Source organism: Diospyros lotus, chromosome 5 (assembly GCF_014633365.1).
Source record: "Diospyros lotus cultivar Yz01 chromosome 5, ASM1463336v1, whole genome shotgun sequence".
Taxonomy (NCBI): Eukaryota; Viridiplantae; Streptophyta; class Magnoliopsida; order Ericales; family Ebenaceae; genus Diospyros; species Diospyros lotus.
The window spans coordinates 7,757,417-7,777,065 of record NC_068342.1 but is presented as its reverse complement, the minus strand read 5'-3'; the positions used below and the strand labels follow the sequence as shown (position 1 = coordinate 7,777,065).

Sequence of the window (19,649 nt, the reverse complement as noted above, 5' to 3'; positions counted from 1 at the left end):
TTGAGTAATTAAGAACAATATGGTTAAAATAATGTATCTAATGTATTTTCTAAGTTAGTTATAAATGTCTCACTTTGAAATTTAAAATCCATTAGTGTACTTATTTTATTTTATAACAATAAATTATATTACTCATTAATAGTATTTTATTTTTAATATTGTAATAAATAAATATTTCAATTTAAATATTAATCTAATTTATTTCTCATGTAATTTTTAATTTTTAGTGTTTTATTTTAAATAAAAAATTAAAATTTATACCTTTTTAAATTCTATTTTAATTTTTAAAATAATTATCTAATTTATTTCGTACATTATTTTAAATATTCTAATTTTACTTTTATTTATTATTTTTAATGTTTTAAACAAAAAAAATTTAGTTTTTAATGTCTATACTTAATCTTATGGCAACAAAATATATGTTTTCATAAATATTGTATTTACTTTTAGTATTTTATTTTTTACATATTTTATTTAAAATTACAATATTTTAAATTAAAAATCTGTTTTAAATTAAAAACAAAAAAATAAATGTTATTAATACAATTGCATAACAAAATAACTAAAGAAATAATTTATAAACAATTAATAAAGTTCACATTTTAATTTCTAAACATCACAAATAATATAAACAATTAAAATAAAACCTAAACTAATTTAAATAAAATAATCATTAAACTCAACATACATACTAAACACAAAAATAAATTAACTATTAAACTAAATTAACGCAATTTAAACTTTTATTTCCTTTACTACTTAAACAATTATTCAAATTTTGATTTGTTACATTTTTTATTTTATTTTCATTGAATTATTAAAAATATTATAGTTAAATTTATTGTTATAAAAACTAATAATTTTTCACGATAAAATTTTATTTTTTATTTTTAGTCCTTAATTTTTAAGAAAATATTAAAATTCGGTAGTGTATTTTTAGTGTTTACTTTTTTATTGTATTTTATTTTTAATATTGCATTTCTTATATATTTTAATTTAAATATTTATCTAATTAATTTCTCATATTATTTTTCAGTTTTAGTGTTTTATTTTAAATAATAATCTTAATCTATACCTTTTTAATTTTAAAAATAATTATCTAATTTATTTCATATGTTAGTTTTAAAATTTTTAATTAAAATTTTATTTATTATTTATTTTTTTTATATTTTAAATAGAATTCTTTTATATTTTTAATAGAATTTTTTTAATTTTTTAATGTATACACTTAAATATTTTCTTATGACAATAAAATATATGCTTTCTTAAATAGTAAGTTTATTTTTAGTATATAATTTTTTACATATTATATTTAAAATTACAATATTTTTCATTAAAAATATATTTAAACTTAAAAATAAAAAAATAAACATTATTTACACATGCACGGTTTCCTAGTCCAATTATTACATATCAAAATAACTAAATAATTAATTAGTTGTAGTTTAATTATTTAATTATAGTTATTTACATTTTAATTTTTAAGCATTACAAATAATATAAACAATTAAACTAAAACTAAACTAATTAATATAAAAATAAACTACTAAACTAAAACAAAAATAAAATAACTACAACTAAACTAACACAAATAAATTATAATTAAACTAACAGAATATAATTAAAACTAAAACAAAATAAAAAACATAAAATACTTACCTTGAGAGCACCGAAATAACTGAAGAAGAAGAACCAAGGAGACTGTGAAGAAGAAGAACCGAGACAGTGAGAGAAAGGGAGGGAGATGGGGGGCGTTCAAAGCTGTGGAGGAAGAGTGGGGAAGAGGGGAGGGGGCGGGGTTTTTTTAAAGGAATGATTGCGACGAGACAGCTTGCTCCCGTCGCTGATTTGCGACGGGAGATTAATTTCGTCACTATTTTGTGACGGAATACACCATCCCGTCACTTATTTGAGACGGAAATAGATGTCCCATCGCAATTTTGTGACGGTAATTTCAACCCGTCACTAAACCACTTTAGTGACGACTTTCCATCACTAAACCGAGCACAAATTAGTGACGGGAGCATCCCCGTCACAAAACCCGCCACTAAAACTGATTTTTCTTGTAGTAAATATTGTCGTTTTTGAGTTATAATTTGGTAGTTAATAATTATTTTTAACGACGGAAATCATACGGTCACTAATACAATTAACGACAGGTTTATCATTCCCGTCGTTAAAGACTTTTATCCTCGGAGGCAATAACAACGACTGACGACAGGAAAATTCCCGTCGTTAAAACTTTTTAACGACCAAAAATCAACTTTCAACCACTGATTTTCCCATCGTTAAAACCCGTTTTTCTTGTAGTGTTAGGATGCATGACTCACAAAAGTTCAAAGGATCTGTAGGCACTGAACCAAGATAACCTTGGTTTGATAGAGTCTTCAGACCTTTCTGGCTCATGTGATCAAGTCTCAAGTGCCAGAGATTTGTCTTATCAGCTTTAGCCATGCATGCAATTGAAAAATTAATAGAGGGTAATGAATAACCATTTAAAACATATAGACCATGTTTTTTAGTACTAGTGAGAATTAGGTGTTTATTCTTAAAGACATGCATATTCCATTTTTTTTACTTTATAAGAATAACCTAATTCATCTAAGGTTCCAAGAGATATGAGATTTCTTTTTAACCCAGGCACATATCTAACAATTCTAAGAATCTTAATCTTGTTATCATGCACTTTCAAAGATATATCACCCATGCCTTGAACACAACAAGTTTGATTGTTACCCATATAAACAGTTCCTGTTTCTTTGTTACTAAAATTTTGAAACCACTCAATGTTTGGACACATGTGAAATGAACAACCCGAGTCCATTATCCATTCATTAACAACAGTTGAGCTAGAAACAGTAAGAACTTCAGCTAGGTTATTGGAGCTGCTTGCAGCTACCGATGCATCCCTCCCTTGTTTTTGTTTTTTTAGCAAGTCATAACAATATTTCTTTATGTGACCCTCTTTCCCACAACGGTAGCATTTCCATTTAGGCTTTTGCTTACCCTTTTTACCCTTACCCTTAAAACCTGAACCTACAGTTTGGTTACTGTTTCCTATGTTATTTCTCTTATCAGATTTACCTTTAACAAACAGATTGTTAGCTGGTTTCTTAGATGCATTTAATTCTAATTCTCTTGCCCTAATTCTTGAGATAACAAGGTCTAAACTAGGCACAATACCAGTTTACTGTAAAGCATGTTTAACCACATTGTATTCATTAGGCAGTGAATTTAAAAGGATCATAGCCTCACTGGTATCAGCAAGGGCTTGATCAGTTCCTCTTAACAATAAACTAAGTTTGGTAAATTCATCTATGTTTTCATCTATAGATTTAGAAACATTCATCTTAAAGTTAAATAGCATACCCTTTAAATAAACTAAATTTGGAGCAGATAAGACAGAGTATAATGAATCTAGTTTATTCCACAGTTCAAGAGGGGTATTCATGCCATCTACTTTACGTATAACACTATCACCAAGATGCAAAAAAATAAGATTGAATGCTTCTTCCCTTACCTCATTAACTCTTGAGAGCTGTTCTGCTGTCCATTTCTCTTCGTTGGATTCAAGTGCAATAAGCACTTTATGATGAGAGAGCAGGACTCTCATCTTTTTCTTCCAACTACCGAAATTGCTTTTACCATTGAATGTACCGATTTCAAATCGGGTTGATGTCATCTTCACTTTGCACGAAGGTACCCTAGGAAACCTTAGACACTGACCAGACTCACTCAGCAAAAAATAATAGACTGACGAGAGACTTAACAGTAAACCCTAGGAATCCAAGAATGACAACATCACACCAGTAAGCCTTAACCGAGACAAACCTCAGTCGAAGGTACTGCGAGTATAAAAGGCTCTGATACCACTGTTGGGAGGAGCCGAAAGCTCAACCCTAATCAACCCCCTTTAAACTCAAATAGAGGCGACCAATTTCATACACAAAAGAATGGACAAAAAAACATAAACAAGCATAAAACAAATTAACGATATCAACACAAGAGATTTACCGTGGTTCACCCGTTAAAGAAGGCTACATCCACGTTGAGCTCCGAAAAAGGGAGGTCACTGCACTATAGGGATAAAAAAATTTACAGCTAACGATTACAAAATCAAAAACAACTCTCTGATCTCACTATACATAAAATAATCCCTCAAAAATTTAACTCCGCCCCATAACCACAATCTAAGGTTAAAGGCTTACAACTTAGAGAATAGAACAAAAAACAGAACATCGAAACAAAGAGAATGAGGATAAGAGAATGATCAGAACAAACCCTAGATGCAGCGGATAATCGGAGGCCGTCTCTTACCTGATCCTGAGGAGACTGTAGCTGATATAAAGGAGACTCAAGAGGTGGAGATCGAGTCGTATAAAGGAAAGTGCAGAGTATCGACGATCGGGAGAGAGGCAGGCTAAAAGACAAGGATTAGCACGCCAAATGAAACGGCAGAGAGGTTGCCGTTTTGGGCAGCCATAGGGGTTGCCAAAATGACCCTCCAGCCCCTGCCAGAAACGGTGTCGTATTTGAAGCTTCACTTACAACAAAGAAGAAGAAGATAGAGATGGAGAAGAAGGCAATGTAAGATGACATTTTGATGGGAAAGAAAAATGGTTTTCCTTCAACTGGAAATGGAAGGATTTGGGATTGAATGAGTGAGGAAGAATGGTGACCAAACCAGGGAGAGAGAGAGAGAGTGGTAGATGAGAGAGAAAGGAAGAAAAAGAAGAAGATGAAAGGGACAAGAGTGACACTATAGAAAACGAGTCTGTTTCTTACGTGGCTGCAATTAACCGTAAACAAAAGCCACGTGTGTTTTTCGTTTTACATATGTGCATAACCAATAGTCTCAACCATCAATGAGTTAACAAGTGAGAAATGAGAAATGCGTTTGAAAGATAGTGAGTAACGAATAACATTTTAAAGTTCAGTTATCAAATAATAGCCGAATGCAAAATCCAGTTAACATTGGCTTAATTAACCCTTTCAGTTTGTTACCATTTGATACATAAAAATAAAAAAGAAAAATAAATTGTACTGTAAACACTAAACACGTTTTATTCATTAATCAACCACATCAAGAAGGCCGAAGAGTATAGTCTTCAGCTTATTGAAAAGATGCCAAATCCTTACACACAAGGATGCCAAACGGAAGGCAGTAGCGAGCTACGCCCACATTTGGAACCTAATTTCTAGCAAACTATTTAAGGAGGAATTTTTGAAACCAATGAGCTGAGGCCTTGGCAGTTCGCTTCAAGTTGTTAGTGTAATCGACAAAATTGAGACCAAATCTGTAGGTGAAACCAGCACCCCACTCAAATGTGTCGAGAAATGACCATGCTATGTAGCCCTTTACTCTAACGCCCTTGCTGCAATTAAAATTTTAAGTACGTAAATAAAGAGATAGCTTCTTTAATTAGTAGTCATCAAAGTAAGTTATTTAAAAAAATCACAAATATTGTAAATAAGTTTATGATCTTAATCTAACTTATAGGAAGAAACATTGTGATATACAAGTAGAATTTACTCTCACCTTATAGCTTCTTTGACAGCCATAAGATGGTGATAGTAGAAATCTATTCTTTGTGGATCCTTGATACCTTCATTGACTGTCTGGTTGTTGTAATCTCCCATTCCTATAGAAGTAATCCAAAAAAAGACCAATTATTACCATTTTAAATTATTTTAGTTTCAGAAATTATTTAAATTTTATCCAAGTCCCTACCATTTTCTGTAATGTATATAACAGGATTTTTGTAGTGCTCTTTAGTGTAGATTAATAGATCTCTAAGTCCCCATGGAACAGAGAAGAAAGTGGTGACTCCTGTCTGCAAATTCATTCGTCGTAGATCAAGTTACTCCATCGAAATGGATGCAATTACAGAAAATGATGATCGATCGCTATATATCTAAGAAAGCTTACCGGAGTACCAATGGGAACTCCATTTCTCGAAGCTGCAGAATATATAAGACGATTAGAAAGTTTCAATGGCTTTGATTTTAGTAAAAACTATGCGTTGTGTAGCAGGGAAAACTATAAAGACTGCCTAAACTTACTTGTAGTATTAGCGTGAGGATCAGCATCAAAGCTAACAGGTGCACTATTGTCGAAAGGAACATGAGCAGCATAGTTTGTAGTATAGTAATTTAGTCCAATAAAGTCATAAGATCCTCTTAAAGAGGCAGATTCTTCCGGGGTGAACTTTGGTAATCGTTTCCTTACAATATTTCGCATGTCTCGTGGATAGTCACCATACACTATTGGGTGAAAGAACCTGCAAGAAACATCTCAGAATTTACACAATTTTAGAAAGGGAAAAATATTTTTAAATTTTTACTCTGTTAATTACTTGTTTAACTGAACTTGGTAAACTAGACTTTCACTTCGGTGATCTGGGCTCCAAACTAGAACTAAACTTCAGATATTTTATTTCAAATATGTTTGGAGTGCAAAATTTACCAAATGCTTACCATCCATACATAAAATCAAGTGCACGCCGAGCAGCTCTATAATCGAGGTTAGATTTGTTGTTATAGGGCACCATCCATTGTGTGACCAAGGTTATCCCTATCTCTCCCTTTTGAATTGGCTGCACACAGTTCAAAAGCTTGAATTTTTAAGCTACGAACTACCTTAAGGCAGGGGATATCTTAATCAATTAAAGATCACCATACATAAATAATATTGCCCTTGCCCACCTGATATTTTCTTTTGTATAATCTGACCGCTTTTGCATGGGAAAGAAGTATGTTGTGCCCAATAGTGTAAGGCGTTGAAGCATCAGAAGTAGGACAATCAGGCGATGTCACTCCCAAACACCGTTCAGGTACTAGTGCACCCAACTGATAAACCGACACAGTAAAAACATATGGCTCATTCACCGTGAGCCAGTACTTCACTCTATCACCAAATTCCTTAAAGCATAGCTCTGCAAAATCTTGAAAATCATGCCTGCCAATGAAAAAATGTCTTGTTCGTTAATTTGGTTTGATCCTTGTAGCAACCTTTTTTTTTTCAACATTTAATTTATTTGAGAATCTTAAACTAAACTCTAAAATGAGCAGAAATTTATTGAAATTATTAGTTATATTAAAATCACATAAAGGTGGCCAGAAGTAGAATTTGTACACGAAACTTCAATAAAGATATGTTCTAGTTATAAAATTTGAAATCGGTATATTTGGGGAGTCTCATCAAGAAACGTATTTCAAATGAAATAATGGTTGTAAGAAATAATAACAAAAAACATATTAGTGGTACTATTAAATTTGTTGCCTTTCAACCTAGATTATTTATATATATATATATATATTTCTACAGATGAGACTACAATATTTTAAGATGAGACCCTTGGTCCTTGGTCTCCCTGCTATGATTGTATGCTTAAAGATTCAATAATTTTTTTCTTGATGTGGATTCAATTTTTAATATCTAAACTTTTTTTTGTAGGTGATATCTAAAGAATTTACTTACGTAATGTTATAGCTTAAAAAGCCACCATATTCGTCTGCAAGGGTTTGAGGAACATCCCAATGAAAGATCGTGACAAACGGTGTTATACCTGTATGTTTTTATGAAAGAAATTAAATAAAATAAATATGTGTAAGTTCTTCAGAGAGAGAGAGAGAGAGAGAGAGAGAGAGTGAGACAGATAGAAAGAGAGAGAGAGAGAGAGAGAGAGAGAGAACCATTGGCCAGAAGCTCATCGATGACATCGTTGTAAAATTTTATTCCTTCTTTGCTCACACCTCGACTTAGCTTTCCATCTATAAATAGTGAAAGTTTTAACCAACATTATTAAAATCATAAAAATTTAATATAGGAAAGGTTTTTAAGCACCAAAAAGAAACATAGATTACATGTAAATAATGTAGGAAGCTATATAGCAATAAAAGTTATCCTAAATAGACAGTCACGCCTAAAAAAAAAAGAAAATAGTGCATCCTAACCTTCCTAACTGATACTTATCCTCAGGCAACCAAATAGATTAAATTAATTGAATTAGATATTTCAGCAACTCTAGGGTCTCTTTCAATTATTTAGTTTGTCTTCACTCAATTTAACATTCTAACTTATAATATGGTTATCATTAAAAAAATACAACTATTCACCAACAAAGAACTAAAGTAACGTGTCTTATGCAACGAGAGGATAATATAATTCTCTCCCTCTCTTTACCACCATGCTTGTCGTCAGAATATGTCCCTTTCTTTATTTTAGCTCATGAACAAATTAAATTCAATAAAACATTTAATGCTTTTACAAGAACAAAATTTACAAATTTCGTAACAAAGATTATTAATTACTAATTATTTATTGCAGAGTTCTACATATTAATATTAAAAAAAATAATAATGTTTTCATTCATATGTATTTATTGTTGTGTAGTATAGATCTGTAAAATTAGTAATTAGAGAAAATATTAATATATTAAAAATCTGTTGTAAAGAGTGACATAATTATGACGAGAGAGAATAATTATAAAAATTAATAACCTATTAATAATTTTGGATAACTACTAAAATCTATTATTTAAATAGTATCCAGTATAACCTAAATCTAATTTCATAGGTTTCTTTTTTATAATAATCTTATTATTTAACCTGATATAAATTTTAAATAATATACCCTTGTAATTTGAAAAATATTTAAATACAATCTTAATATGTATACTAAATTTTAAGAGAAAAAAAAAAAAAAAAAAAACTAGCAAAGGAATTAGGTTGGCTCACAAGGCAGCACTCTGGGCCAAGAGATGGACATTCTGAAAGAATTCAATCCCTGTTTCTTCATTCTTTGTATATCCTCCTGTCAGATTTCAGATTTCTTTTTCAGCCGTAACTCCAACATACTTTCATTTCTTAAAGAAATAAATGCAAAGTAAATAAATGAAACGTTGCCCCAAAAACATCTCCGTGGGAACACTCACCACGGCCCTCCTTATATACATATATACATATATATATATATAATGATGTTGATATGGAACAAAGTAAACCAAAGTGCCCTTAGAAGAAACTACAGTAGAATTCCATGTGGAGCCAAGAAAGCTTAATCCGATCAGTTAAAGTATGATTTGAACCTTGTAACGATGATAGAAATCGTCTCCGACGTCTCCATTGCTGCTGTCTGGTGTGATATCTGTAGTTGCAAAGGATTTGTGGTTAAACTTCATATCGACTTTCCAGCGAGAAAATTTAACGTTGAAGAACCTGAAGGTGTGTATGTATGTGTGTATATATATGGGTGTGTGTGCGCATTAGTCTTAATGTAGAAAGTGTATGAATTCATACTTGGGAATTTGTGGAAGTAAGTATCGAAAATGCATTTGCCCCTGTTGAATGCCCCTTCGTACTGAAACTCGCCAACAATTAATCATCAGTAAGAATGATATACTGATAATTAAACATGGTTAAGATATTTAGAGCAAAAAACATGTATATATACTTGGTAGGCAGAAGAAGCGGCGCCAAACAAGAAATTTTTGGGAAAGGCAGTTCGGTTGAAGTTAGCCGGTACGTCATTGGCGGCCGCCGGCGCCGTTTGCGCCAACGAAGTGGCGAGGACTAGCAGGATGCCCAGCAGAAGCCACTGTTGCATAGCCATCGCCGTCGGCAGGTGATTGTGGTTTCAAGCTTCTATCATGGCCACCCCTTATGTAGAAGAAGCCCACATGGATCAGGTGGAATAAATTATTACTTGCTCTTCTGGCATAGTGTTGGTTTTTTAAGGTCAGTCTCATGTAACATATAAGGATCTTTAAGATATATTTTGATAGCCCCTAAATCTATTATATATAGGCTCGATCTCTTCTTTTGATTGCCGTCCCCCAACTCTATAATTTCATACTTCTAATAAGTTATTTCTACTTTTAACTCTAACTCGATCCCCCATTTTTTTACTCCATCTTTGTTAACCTTCGGTTGTATGGGTTTATCTGTCCTTGCCTTTGTGTTGCTTCTTGTAATTTCACATTAATTTTATAACTAATAAAAACATTTCAATAAAAAATCGTTGCTTTTCCTATCACGTGGAATTTTTTATTAGCTCGTGGCTAGAAACGAAACTGCTAAACAATTCCATGGGCCCTGCTTGGGAAATGAAAATATCAATACATAAGTTGGATGGAGATGGACACTAAATTTTAATATTTAGGATGATATTTTACGTTGTATTATATATTTAAAAAAATTGATATAACATATAATATAATATATTAATATATTAATATCATTTTAAACGTCAAACTAAATGTGAAATAACATTTTAGATTCAACAAAATAATTAAAGTTCTTACAAAGGTATTGGAAGTTTCATTTTTATATTTTTTGGCAAGTTTTATAGAGGCGGTAGATATTCGAAGTTGTCTCATAAAATGTATTTTCTATTATTTAGTTGTAACCTACGGATTTGGACGCTTACAGTGACCGAACAGGGCGAGAGCTAACAACAGGGCCAGACGACGACCCAGATGGCAAACCATGACATAGACGGTGACTTAGATAGCGATGGCGAGGCAAATGGTGAATAGAAACTACGGCAACAAGGTAATGGCAACTTAGACGACAATGGTGACATGCATAGACGGCGGGGTAGACAGACGGTGACGGAGAACACAAAACGGGGTTGATTGAAGCATTTTAAGGCAAGAGAAGTCTAGAGAGTATTGGCACAACCCAATACCTCAGCGTGCTCAAATTGCTTCCAATTAACCATGACTTCACTCTCACTCAACGTCGGAAATTTTGTTACTCTCAAACTCAGCCCCACAAATTATCCATTGTTGTGCCAATAGAGAGGCACTTTAAGTTGACTTTCTTTCTAGCACATGGGTAATCTTTCTCCCCAATTTATGTGTTATTTTAATGTTTTTCTACTCCCAAACACTAAAAAGTAAGAAATCTCCCAAACAAATGGAGTAAAATACATAATCATTTTTTTAACCATAGGAAAGTCGAAGGTAGAAAAAAGTTTATTGGTGTTACCATGGCGCAATCTATTAGTTGTGAAAAATATTGATTAAAATTTACTAAATCCTCTCAAAATTTGACATTATTTTGAGACACTTAACTTCTTTATAGTGTTTTTTAAATAAAAATCCCATTTAACGTTATTTTTGGTCAAAAATTAGATTTATACATTGAATAACCACAATACCCCAATTAATTTTAAATAATTATGAACATTCTATTATTATAAATTAATTAAAAATAAAAATATCAAATTTACCTTTAGTGGAGAAAAGTGGTGCCAAGATGATTTGAAAGGGAAAAATAGAGTAAAAAAATAAGAAAATGTAACCACCAACCTTACTCAGTATCTAAACCTAAGTAAAATCTCAATTTTTCTTCAAAGAAGTGTTGAAGCCAATCAGTTCATAACAAAAGTGAAATTCAATTCATCTTTGAATAACAAAAGCAAATAATTCACCTTTGAATAATGGAAATGAAGTAATTTTTAACTTTTGAAATTAGAAGCATAAATATAGTGTTTAAAAATTCAATCAAAACATATTTTTACTGTGGAAAAAATACAAGATAAGTCAAAAAATTGTGCTTAAAAATAAAATCAAAAATCATATTTACCAAGGAAAAAAAATAAAAAGTTCAATTTTTGGTATATCACTTTGCTTCCATGATTCAAAGATAAATTTCAGATTAACTTGCTTTTGTAATTTAAAAATGAATTGCATTTGACTTAGGTTGTGGATTGATTGACTTTTGCATTTCTTTGGAAAAAAAATTGAGATTTTGTTTAAGTTGGGAACTGATTAAGGTTAATAGTTATATTTTTTCATTTATTTTATTTTTTTTCTCTCAAATCATTAATTGACGCTATTTTCATCCACTTCATGGTAAGTTTAGTATTTTCATTTTTAATTGGTTTGTAATAATATAATTATGTGTAATTATTTTAGATTAATTGGGATATTATGATTATTTTCTTTTGTTGGCAAGTAAATTTAGTTTTTTAATAAAAAAATAATGTTAAAGGAGTTTTTAGTCAAAAAATAAAACTAGAAGAGATTATATATGTATCTCAAATTATAAACTTTAGAAGGTTGATAAATTTTAGCCAAAAATATTCCATACAATTGTCAATTGTGTGACGAATGACTCTAAAAATACAATTGTTTTGATACTTTAAAAAATAGTATAAAATAAAGAAAATGCTAAATTAAAAGGATCTGTTATTTATTTGCAGAAATTACAACAGTCTCCTCCTAGATTCAAAACTTTCAACAATTCAACCCCTATTGTTAATAAATTAAGTAAACAAGAGAGAAAAAATACAAGGATAAAATAGTTAATATTTAATTTTATTTTTTAGTGACGAGGTAGATCTCTACAGTTTTTCAAAATAAAAGTAAGATTTCCTTGAATGGCTAACATAAGTGGAGAGGTAGGTGTAATTTAATCAAAAAATTAAGGTAAATTATATTCAAGACTGAGGTTTCACTAAATTATAAGGTGTAACCCACCTTTTCTCATTTTGAAAATTCCATCGCTTGGTCTAAAAATTATAAAGAAATTAGTATAATTTTTTAAAACGTAAGGGTATTTTGTGTAACATAAATCTAACTTAGTATAACTTTTGAATATTAATCAGGGGTAGTTAGTGTAATTTCTAAAAATTGAAAGGTATATTTCTCATGTTTATATCAAACTAAAAGGATGCAAAATGTAGTTTTAAAAAGACTTCAATTTATCCACTATACTATTATTATATTTTTTTACATAAAATAAAATAATAAAAAAATAATTAAGAGTAGTAAAACTTAAACTCTGTAACCTAAGTTTCATGAATACTATTATTATCCCTACGTTACGCATCCTCTTAATAATTAATTCTATTATATCTCAAATGGTCTAATCTATATAACAAAGAGAAGGATGCCTTGAAGACTGAACTACATTTAGTGATACGGTTAGATTTAACAAAAACAACTGGATGTGCACGTGTTGAGTCCCATATTGCATTTAATTTAATTTGTCATTGCTAATGTTTCACACTATGACCCATGCAAGAAAAGACTAGTTGGACACTAAATAATACCCTCTCTTTATAGAAAAATGCTATTGATATACTTTTGTGTATATCTTAGACTATATAAAGGTGTACAAATGACAAAAAAAGTCTCTCATGAGATGCATAAAGGCTAGTGAGATGTATGGAGACAGTGATATTTTGGTCATAATACCCCTTTGTGTAGCTTAAGTTGTGCAAAAATAATATACAAGTAGCATGATTCCTCTTTATACATACAAAAGATGTGCTAATCAGGACATTTTATCTAATATGTTTTTGTTTTTTGCTAGAGCTAAATAATTGGATAGAACATGGATTCCGTACAATTAATTCTCGTTAATTTTTTTTCTCACTGGGACCTAGGAGCGAAGCTAGAAAATTGTTTCAATCAAGGAAAAATTTATTAAAAGAAAAAATAAATAACAATGTAGTAATATAAATATATTCAAAGTTATCATAATTTATTCAATACCTTATAATAATTATTTGTGAGATTTCATATTTTGATAACATCATATAATAACTTTATTATCAATATTCAAAAATATCTCTTTTTTAATATAAACAACCAGGCTATCATTCATCAATTGATCTCCCATCTTATTGTGTAATCTATTTTTCATAATATTCATTGCAGAAAATACTCTCTTGATAGTAACAATAGCAATCGGAAGAACTAGTGCCAAAGTCAGAAGTTTGTATACCAACGGATATACTATATTTTTTTCGTCATAACCAACTTCTCTACAAAATTACCAAGGTCTTTCAATCATTTAAACTGTAATACCCTAAAACATCGTGAATAATAATCATAATTTTGGTATTTCGGACCCTAGTGAAATTATTAGAATTTTAGTGTTTATTAGTAAAATTAATTATAGGGTTAGGTATGTTGTATATATTTTAATCATAGTAAAAAAATACCAGAAATCATAAGGTTTAGGTATTAAAAATTAGAATTTTCTTTCAATATTTTAAGTATTATAAATTCATATATGTATATATAATAAAAAAAATCAAGAAAAAATCAGAGCAAGCGTAATGGCCATGCTCTGGTCGTGCCTGCAACAAGCTATCAGAGAGAGAGAGGGGTGGCATTAATGCTGCAGTGACCAACGGGATGGTCTTCAGAACGCGTGGCCGCCCTTGATGGGACAACTTATGGCCGATTTGGGCTATAAATAGCCGTGTTCGAGCAGCCCATTTCATCAAAATTTTTACTTCAAGAAGCGGGTGATTGAGGCAGTGTTTGAGAGATTGGTAAGTGGGGTTTTAGTTCTTGAGTTGTGGGCAAGATTTCTAGAGCGTTTGGTGGCCAACGGAGCAGAGGAAGTGGAGAAACGAAGCTGACCGGAAAATCGCGCCTTCGTCGGAGCCGAGACTTCAACCAGCAAATTGAGATATTTTTGTTTTGTTTTTTTTTTCTAAATTCTAAGGCTATATTCAGGTTCGAGAGGTTGGAATTAGGGGGAAAGGAAGTTTTTTTTTAAGCTTGGGGGCTCGGAGGCTCGCCGGCGACGAAGTGGCAGCCGGAGAAGACAACCCAGTAGGTCGCGCGCATGGCGGCACACGCCAGTGCGTGGGGAGGTGGCACGTGACCTGCACACGGGCACCAGGTGGAAAATAAAGGAAAAAGAAAAGGAAAGAAAAGAAGAAAAAATAAAATAAAATAGGAAAACCTTTGCAAAAAATTTTGAAAAATTCCAAAAAAAATCTAGAATTTAATTTATGATTTATTTTGAGAAAAGTTTTCTGGAAAATGTGAAAATAATTATTTATTTTGTGATTTTGTTATTATGGAAAATAAGGAAACATAGGAATTTAATTTTAAAAATTATAAGAAAATTCCATAAGGCTAGAAATGTCATTTTAAAATATTAGTGAAGAAAAATTGAGTTAAATGAGGGTTTAGATATTTATTATGAAATTTTGAGGAAATAAGACTTAGAAAATAAAGAGAAATTATAAAAATTATGAGAATTATGGGAAAAATAGGAAATTGATATTATGGAAAAAATTTAATGTTTTAGTAACCCTTGAAGCCTGAGGCTTGGGAAATAGCTCGTTCGACACGTCTTTCGAGGTTGACATGCTTATCGAGGCAACTTAACTTGTGAAAAGTAAGTATGCTGTTACAACTTTGGTACAGTTATAAATGTTTATGTTTAAACCCTAATCTTCGGGAATGCTTCCATCATATCGACATGCTCTGATATGTATCCATCATGTAGACTGCACACATGACACGTTATGAAATGCATATGTACACGTTGATATCATTGATCACGCGCATTGTGACCGTAGGGAGTACGAACTGACACCGCTACTTTACCAAGGGTGCCCCCATACACCCCCGCTTCGAAAGAGGTGCCGTAAAAGTGGTAGGTAGCATGAAGGGTGCAGTTGACACCTACGATAAATAAGACATTGCATACACACATGATAAAACATTTTGTACCCTTACTTAGATGGCTCATCATCTAATTTGGGTTTTTGCCCTTGGAATATTCAAACGTTCCAGTTGGGACTTGCAGTGATGGTACGAAAATTGAAGATGCGTAATGACACTAGTTGTCGAGGAACGAGCAAGTTGTACCACGTTTTGTTGTAGCATGAATATTTCAAATATTATGAATAGCAAGAATGTATGTTTTAAAAGCTTTTGTATTGTACTGAGAATTTGGTATTATAAATTATGTTCAGTTATCAATGTATGAGATGCTATAATCAGGTTCGATTTTAGCTTCCGCTTTATAAGATTTTATCCAGTGCATGAATTGTTTCGCTTGGCACTAGATAGGTCTAAGGGAATTTCGGGAATAATGTAATCTAGCATGGAAAAAAAAATAAGTCCCAAATTTCCTAAAATATAACACGCCCTGAGAAGGTGGGGTGTTACATAAACTCTTTGTTAGAGTGCATATTAAGAATAAAAGTTTCAAGTTGATCATTAAATGTTTGGAGATTTACTAATGAAAAATCTTCTGGATAAAACTTAGTAAGTTGAATCAATTTTTTCTTGTCAAAAGTAGAGAATGAATCTTTTGGACATAGACATGTTACACAAAGAAGCAACTCAGTATTTATCTCCGAAAAATGATCATTTAACTCTTGAAATTGCATATCAATGACATCATAGAATAAATTTACACGAAAATAATGCAAATTTGTTATTTTTGGAGCTTGACGTTGTGGGCGATCAAGAGGTGCACGGCGTATAAACATATCATCCATATTTGGAACATCAATATAGTGTACCTGACAAAAAGAATAGACTTGTTGCAAAAACGAATCCCATCCATCATCTTTCAAAGACTGGAGTAGTTTACATAGTTTCATCAATTCCATTGCATTTACAATATCTCGATCTTTTCTTTGTAATGCTTTTGATAATTCATTTGTTATCGCCAAAACAGTTCTCATCAAGTGTAAAGTAAATGCAAAATCAAATGATATATTGACTCCAAAAAATTGTATGGTTCTCTTTTTTTTTTTTATCAAAATTTGTTCCATCAACACTAATCATTTTAAGTACATCAATAACAACTGAGAACATGGCAAGCAAGCTGACCAAAGAATTATAATGTGAACCCCAACGTTTATCACCAGAATGTTGAAAGGTAGTTTCTTGATAAAGTCCCATTCCACTTAAAATCTCACCATTCTTTAATACTTTCATTACAATATCTGCTTGTTTCTCTCGAAAATGATCACAACGTTTAGAAGGTGCTTTGATAATATTGACCACGTCAGCAACCAAGCAAAAAAAGTTAGAAATTAGAGTATTCTTCTTTGCCACAGCTACAAGAACTAGTTGAATTTAGTAAGCAAAATAATGAATGTAAAAAGCACAAATATTTTCTTTTAAAATAAGTGATTTGAGACTATTGAACTCACTTTGTATATTACTTGCCCCATCATAATCTTGTCCTCTCAATCTAGACAAGTTTAAGTTATATATAGAAATTGTCTTGTCTATTGCAGCCTTAAGTGAGAGAGTTGTGGTACTGGAAACATAATAAAGACCAATGATGTTCACATAATGTAAAACAATTGATATTTGCTCATTTATTGACACATCAAAAGATTCATCAACTAGAACAGAAAAAAATGCTTCCCCTATGTCTTTGATAATAACATTGATCGTTTCAGTAGCACAAACACTTACAATATCTTTCTGAACAACAAGTGATGTTAATTTGCAATTTAGAGGAGCATTGTTCATTATAACTACCTTAATCTCATCATTATGATCAGTTAGAAATTACAATTGGACTAAAAAGTTACTTGAATTATCTAAATTCTCATATTCATCATGACCCCGAAACGGAAGCACTTATCACAACAAAAGTCTAATATAATCAATTGATGCAATAAGATGGATATGATAGTCACTTCGTACTTGTTTTGAGTACTTGAAGAAAACTAATTGAATGTGTTGCTTTTGATTCATCAAAGCCTCACACTTGATGCGAGCTTTATTGTGTGAACAATCATGATCCCCAACATGATTATTAAGCATGTTTTTACTTTTCTAATACGAAAATCCTTCACTAACAAAAGCATCGCATCGTCCTTGTTTACCCACATTTATTTTAAATAAATATAACAATACAAGTAAAAAGCAACATCTTTTGATACACTATACTCCAACCAACTACCAAACTCTTTAAACCAAGCAAGATTGAATTGTCTAGTTTGTGTCTGTCCAAATGATCTATATGGAAAGTTATGATCTAGAGGCTAACACAGACTTTTTTGCATATATGCTCTCCAGACTTGATCTCGTATATTAACTTTGTAATCTAAAATTGGAATCCTTAGTTCAAGATCAGTGAGAAGTTGTGTAACATCAAAATTAACACTATTTGATTTCTCTCTATCAACATCTTTTACAATCGACGAAAGAAGAGAGAGCCAGAGAGACAGCGATTGATGGAGGGCCAGAAGAGCTAGCCAGCAAGTGACAAAGTGAGAGAATCGAGAGAGACAGCAAGCAAGAGCGAGGCGAGCGACTGAGGGGAGAGTCGGTGAGGGTGAGGCGACAAAGACGAGCTGTGAGAATGACAAAGCCAGAGAGAGGTAGTAAGCAAGAGCAATTGAGCAAGGTGAGCGACTGAGGAGGGCGAGCGACCTCAACGAGACAATGACTGTCCGACGAAGAAACGGAATGAGTGAGAGGGAGACACAGGCAACCCGCAACCAACCGTGAGTGAGAGCGAGAGAGGAAGAAGGGCAGGGGGTGGGCGGCTGGGCATGAGCGCTTGAGCGAGAGAGGGTTTGAGGGAAGATTTCCAAATTTATTGTGGGTCAAGGGCCTACACAGGCTGCAACTCTGATGGGACCATACAACTAATTCTTAATCCTTTTTAAGCTGTCATGCACCATCCACCATCGTGTTTATTTATGTAAAGTTGAGAATCACTTGAAATCAAAACCTTTTCAAATGGGAGGGGATCTGAGGTTCACCATATCAACAGCATGACTTTTGTAAAGTCATCCTTCAACTTGTTGTGGACGCTTACGTAATTTTTTTCTTTTTTTTAAAAATTATTTTGCAAGCTCATTACACGATGAAGATCAGTCAAGTCACCTCAACTGCAACTCTATTCTCCCAGTTATCCATTGCACGTTTCTTTCCATCATTGTCACAATATTATATATATATATATATATTTGTGGACTTAGTCAAGGCGTCGTGTTTCCAACTTTATTTTAAAGGTGTCCAAGCTCATAATGGCTGTAATTTGCCAACTTTCTTTTTTCTTTTACAATTAATTATTGTTCCAGTTGTCGCACTCACTTACTTAAGACACATGCATAAATTATTTGACACACAAGCTGCACAATTTTGTTTTATTCAACTTAAATCCTAAGTGTTAAATTTGTACACGTTGTTTCCTTTTCTTAATTTGATTTATAATGATATTTTAACTTAATAGCAATATAGATTGCCTTGGAATATTTGCTCCCATGTTTAAGTAAAAGTTTTTTCAACTTAACTTTGGTTTTCTTTCAAGTGGCATTTGGCATGAGAAAAGTGAGTCACTTTCTTATTCATTAAAATTTTATGTTTAAATTGTCACATTTCTAAAAAAAATAACTTTACTATAAGAAACACTTTCTTATTACTTTCCTAAGTTATGAAAAAGTAAAATTAAATTTTAAAATAAAATTGTCATTTATTTATTATAAAAAACCTAACATTATACTACTTTAAAATTTTAAATATGCCACTTTATTTTGACATATAATATAAAGTTAATTTTTTTTATTATAGTATTACATAAATAATAGAATATATGCTGCATTATTATCTATATATAATATAAATAAAAATACATAATATATTACCATTACTATTTAACATAACGTGTATTATTATATACAATAATACATATTTGTATATAACATACACTATAAGAAAATTTAAATTTAGTGACAGGAACATGCCTGTCACAAATTAGTGACAGATTTAGTGACAGACACCCGTCACTAAAAAATTTAAGGTTAGTTTCATATAAAATTTAAGATTTAGTGACGGGACTGACAGCCCCGTCACTAAGTTCACTGTTTAGTGACGGGGCTGTTAGCCCCATCACAAATTTAGCGA

The 19,649-nt window shown here is 31.6% G+C and overlaps 1 protein-coding gene across 1 annotated transcript; it reads right to left on the bottom strand.

The window, feature by feature from the left end:
- Window positions 1–4,973: 4,973 nt before the first annotated feature.
- Window positions 4,974–9,672, bottom strand: LOC127801889 (beta-glucosidase 12-like). Its single transcript, XM_052337397.1, has 13 exons — window positions 9,455–9,672; window positions 9,301–9,361; window positions 9,090–9,148; window positions 8,740–8,815; window positions 7,696–7,773; window positions 7,481–7,568; window positions 6,706–6,958; window positions 6,478–6,596; window positions 6,064–6,281; window positions 5,930–5,961; window positions 5,732–5,834; window positions 5,540–5,642; window positions 4,974–5,375 (listed from the first exon to the last, which is right to left on the bottom strand). The coding sequence occupies exons 1-13, from the start codon at window positions 9,611–9,613 to the stop codon at window positions 5,207–5,209; spliced, it is 1,518 nt and encodes a 505-aa protein (XP_052193357.1). The 5' UTR covers window positions 9,614–9,672; the 3' UTR covers window positions 4,974–5,206.
- Window positions 9,673–19,649: the final 9,977 nt, after the last annotated feature.

Coding starts and splice junctions, on each gene's coding strand:
- LOC127801889 (XM_052337397.1), bottom strand. CDS start 9,613: ATGGCTATGCAACAGTGGCTTCTGCTGGGCATCCTGCTAGTCCTCGCC. Junction 7,774..8,739: donor TTGGCCCAGAGTGCTGCCTT/GTGAGCCAACCT, acceptor CACTATTTATAG/ATGGAAAGCTAAGTCGAGGT. Junction 5,835..5,929: donor GAGTTCCCATTGGTACTCCG/GTAAGCTTTCTT, acceptor ATGAATTTGCAG/ACAGGAGTCACCACTTTCTT.